This window comes from Anopheles darlingi, chromosome 3 (assembly GCF_943734745.1).
Source record: "Anopheles darlingi chromosome 3, idAnoDarlMG_H_01, whole genome shotgun sequence".
Lineage (NCBI taxonomy): Eukaryota > Metazoa > Arthropoda > Insecta > Diptera > Culicidae > Anopheles > Anopheles darlingi.
The window spans coordinates 69,583,468-69,588,467 of record NC_064875.1 but is presented as its reverse complement, the minus strand read 5'-3'; the positions used below and the strand labels follow the sequence as shown (position 1 = coordinate 69,588,467).

Here is a 5,000-nt window from a genome sequence, read left to right as displayed (position 1 = left end):
ACAAGGCACACAACAAAAATAGCGCCGAGAACGGCGGATCTCGCGGATGACCCGCGAGCCGCGTGTACGCTTCTCCGCTCAACGCAACCCACTCCTTGAGCCGTGCTGTGCCCGACCTTCGCTCGACGACGCACGAGTCATGTGTTCGTGGGAAGAGGCGCATCAGCAATGAACAAACCGATTATCAGGGCCCCACATACACGATGTTCTGCGCCCGAACGCGGCGGCAATCCGTTTGCATGCAAAACATAATTACAAATTAAAATGTTCTCCAACAACGTCTCGATTGCATTGAGATGGGAGCAGAAGATGAAATCCCGCAAAGAAAGGAGCTCCTCCGGCGCTAGTACCTTCAACGCAGGTTGTGTACTATTAATAGCAACAGCAAAAAGTCGACTAGAGTTCGACTTTCGGATGCTTTCATCATTTCCTCCTCGATCCGGGGCCCGGCCGTCTGGGCTTCACTCGCTACTCGATTGCAAATTACTTTGCGAAGCGAACATGCAGTTCAAGAAGGTGGGACCAGAGGCAAGAGACAAATTGGAGAAGGTCGGGTAAACATTGCAGCATCCTCTTTCCCGCTCTCGACCGTGTCACACTAATTCCGGTGATAAAGAGATGCACGACCTGCTCCCCGGTTATGTGTTACAAGCTTGAGAGCTCGGTTCATATTTACATGCCCTAGTTTTTGTCTCATTCCAGCTCCAGTTCCGTCCAATGCAGCACGTCATTATGCACACAACGACAACGACGACGACCCCGACGGGCTGGGTGCGAAAAGGCATGCGCGTGGTATAGGTGCGATAGTAGTTAACCGCAGGTCGTGAATGATGAGCACACCATCAGTCGCTCGAATGCTGCTACCAGACGATGACGAATTGGCGCACGGGAGGATGGGGAGCACGATGTGTAGGTGCTCGGTCTGTTTCTTATCTTGTGGCGCCACCTCATCGCCACAGTGAGGCCACGAATTTCGATCATGAACACACGTTCCTTCTCTTTTTTTCTCTCTCTCTCTCTCCCTCGGTAGGAAGAGGAACCACAAAGGACACGATTGGTACCAGGATGTGGCTCATGGACACATCATCCTTTTTGTTCCAAACATGGATCCACTTTCATCTGAAGTCAATGCTGGGCGCGCTGCGCTGTACGTTGATCGCGCTTCAGTGCCTCCCGGATGGTTTCGTTTGTCTGGGCTAATGTTTCCGTCTCTGCTCCGTTGCGACGCTGATCCCATACTTGGTAAAACGACACCACAACGGGGGGCGGCCACCCCTGCTGCTACTGTGTAGCGACGCCATAGGGAGGCCCACACCGGTTCTTTTCAATTTGCAATTAGTCTCGGTACACATCAGACGGAGAACGAACGGAGGGAAGTGACATTGAAAGCGTAATGAACTGGAGGTAACTCATGCGAGAGCCGACCGGGCCGATGCTTTGATGTAGCCACAGAGCCACGTCACGTTATCTTTTTTGTGACTTACCTTCTTCAGCAGGGAGTTCTGGAAGGAGAAACGGAGAAAAGAGAAACAAAAGAAAGGGATTAACAATCGGAATTATTGTAATAATCATAGACATAAAACCAAACCGTCTGCTGTCTCCTGACGAACGTGTGGTGCGAGGATCAATCGATCATTCACGTGCTAATTGGTGCGCGCAAGAGGTGCCACAATCGTCCATGCCCCAGTTGACGTCAGAGCAAAAGTCGAGGATCGTGAGAGCAAGAGAGAATACCTTGCCAAGATCACCGAACCGAAACCACCGCATTCCCGACAATGATCCCCCGCCGTCCGGTGGTGATGGTGGTGGTGCGTTACGCATTTTCGCGCCCCACAGCTCCGTGCGTCTGGTGGTGCTCTGTTTGCAGCCGCCCGGTAGGTTCTCGGACGAAAAATAATCAACCAAGGCAAAGGCAACAACCATCCCTTCCCAACCACCCCCATTCACCACTGCTCTGATAGCAATGATTGTTGCTGGCCTTCCTCCTGTCCAGCTAGACAGAGAAAACCCGTGCGGCCGAGAGAAAGAGAGAGAGCAGGAGCAGTTCACCCCAAAAATAGACTACCGCCAGATAGCACCAGCGGCAACAGCAGCACAGAGCTTCGCTAAAGAAAACTCACGCATCGACCCCGCACCACCTCGTGCTTCTTCGAAGGGTGGGAAACAAACAAATGCTTGGCAGCCCCTGGTCGCTTCCTTGCCGTCTCGACTCGATGAGCTAGTTATTAGAACGTTTCCCTTTCACTTGGCGCTTCAACGCTCGACGCGCTCGAGAGTAGGACGTTCCATTCCGTCCATCCTTCGCTTCCCGCCCGGAACAGCAGCTCATCTATCTCCGGGTGGAAGACTCAGGATGTGCGAAAACAACTCCCCCGCGGCAGGAAAGTGATTGTGCGAGTCAACGCACACGCAACGCCCGTCAGGCACAGACAACATTTCCAGCATTCAGACGCTAAAGGTAGCGCCGACCGACGGTATGCGATGCGTGCCGCAGGTCAGTCCGTAGATGTCTCGACAAGCTGCGTATTTATAAATAAGCACATTTACTACAATCTCGGGATGATGATGGTATTAAATTATTGTTTTCTTTTATGTCCGTATCGTCGTGCCGCCAGCAGCAGAGTCCTGGCGATTGCACGAGGCGATCAGGAAGTAGAGCACGGTGCTGGAACTTTCCTTTTCACGGAGCTTTAATGTATTTGAAGCATGAAGGCATCTTCTTTTGCAAGGGATTACGTTCCATTAAAGCAACAGTATCTTTTCGTTCTCTACCATCATCCGGCTGCTGCCCGTTTAGTGTAGCTAGTATGCAAATGGACACGTCATGCTTGACCACCACGCGGTTTATACAGGTCTGTTGCCGCCTTCGGTGCACTTGGAAATGCCAATCATTGAAATGTGGCAACATTTGAAGCAGAACGTTTCGATCGACGCTCCGTCACACTGATATCGCAATCCACGTCAGTGATGCCTCAGGCAAACGATCACCACTAGCTGGCTAGTTGGCTGACCAACCAACCGACCAAGCAACGAGACGAGCACAGCTGTACGACCGCTACACCACCACGTGTCGAATGATTTTGTTTTGAGAAACACATCGCACATCTGTTAATACACTTTTCTACTAAGTTCGCGCTGGGTGCGTGCGTTGCCTCAGCTGCTTCCTTCTAGTAGTGCCGTGAATCGACGTGCGCCATCATAAATCCAGCAGGAAGGAAGGCACGGAAGGGTGGGGGCTTGAGTCATCCATTTCCGTGGATGAGAGGGGTGGAAAAGGTGGATGAATCAACATCGTGGGATTGCGTGGCCAAATCGAGTCGAAGCAAACGCAATTTCTATTCGAGATGTCGATAGATTTATCGACGATTTTAAAGGTTCAAACATGACCAGTCAGTAAGCAAAACGGATGATTTTCTTAATAAGGCCGTTTGGCTACAAATTGACCCATAAACCCTTCAGCACCGGCGCTATTTTTCCACGCCGGGATAACCCTCACGATCTGCCAACTGCTGAGAGAAAGAGAGTGGCGGGGACACGGGAATGGTGGATGTGAATTGTAGTTTTACATTTTGTAAAGTAACAAATGAATTTATAAAAATGGAACTCCCTAATGGAGCTGGATTCCCAAGTTCAAGCGCCCTATTAAAAAACGTGCCACACAAACGCACATGCAGCGTGGCATTTACGCAACCGGGCGGAAATAGAGCTCTTAAATCGGGATTTTAAAAATACTTCTCAATCCCCAAGAACCAGATCATGCGTGATTTCCATGAAATTCCCATCCCGTGCGCGGCATCGCCTCGAATCGACGGCTGATCGACGATCGTGTTTCTGTGTTTCATCGGCGTAAAACAACACACTACCGCTGCTGCCGCCGCTTATGCACTATAAACCGTTTGAAGTTGATTTTTATTATCGATCTTCACTTCATTGCTGCGCGGCCGGTCTTGGTGGCAACACAGGCCCACAAGGGAGACGACGATCTTGTGGCTTATTTGCTTTGCTACGGCAGTAAGGCAGCAGCACGTTCAAGGAAAGAAAAATGTACCAGATGCTTGGTGGCGGTGTTGCTAGTTGTTCGACTACCATTTTTGGGTCAAAGCTGCAGCTCGCACTCTCTGTGTGAACCAACATCGGATTGATCCTTGACCGTCGCGCAAAAAACCTGTCCCGAACCTGGCTGCCATTGCAGCTGATCGGCACCAAGCCTTGTGTAGCGTTTGTTCGAACCGACACGGTTGAAAATGTCACTTTGGTTCAGAATTATTCATAACTTGTGCTTCCTAACAACTTGCCGGAGTCACGGTATGACCTCAATGTACTAGGCAGACACCATTATCGCTGCGTGTGGAAGTTTGTGCCCGTTTTTAAGACGATTTAGGCTCACGTCGGCAACTTGTGTCAAGTGTTTACGAGTGAGAAAAACTTCCCGATAAACATAAAAGTGTTTATCGCAAAAAACCAACAGTGAAGCAATTGAGGAGGGCAGTCATTAGGAGCGCTTTTCGTTTGTTTTAAACGAAACGAATGTCTCCCAAGAATGCGATCGCAAAAGTGATTGAGATGCATTAAAGTGCCGATCGCGACGTGTCTCGCTGACATGAGCTTTCGAGTTGCCATCGGACATTGCTCGCTGTTCGTACCTTCGTCCAGAGTCTTCGCGATGTCTGCGGTGACGACGATCGTCCGACGAAGACGGTTGTGTCGCCGCAGCATGACGAACTGCGGTTAGCGTGGCTAAGGGAGCGGTGTGCAGTCAGCGGCGTACAGCACTTTGACGTCAAACCGATTGTCGATCGCGGTTTGCGAGGAGCCGAGAGACGACGACGACGACGACAGTGACGACGACTGCCTAGGCTCATCACTTGCATACGCAAGTGTCTCTCCCTGGCTACTGGCTCGTGTGATTTGGCGTCTCCGAGAGCCGGACGCGAATGTGTCTTTGTTGTCTTTACAGCGTTCTTTACACAAAACATTCCTCGCGTAAACGTAACAACTCC

General features: G+C 50.7%; 1 protein-coding gene across 5 annotated transcripts in view; it reads right to left on the bottom strand.

Annotated features, from left to right (window-relative positions):
• Nucleotides 1-5,000, bottom strand: part of LOC125956853 (calcium-transporting ATPase sarcoplasmic/endoplasmic reticulum type) — a 25,033-nt gene that overhangs the window by 10,908 nt on the left and 9,125 nt on the right. For all 5 annotated transcript variants that reach the window (XM_049689087.1, XM_049689086.1, XM_049689089.1 and 2 more), the window contains exon 3: nucleotides 1,485-1,502. In XM_049689087.1, coding sequence (XP_049545044.1) covers nucleotides 1,485-1,502 — 18 coding nt within the window. The remainder of the gene's footprint in view (nucleotides 1-1,484; nucleotides 1,503-5,000) is intronic.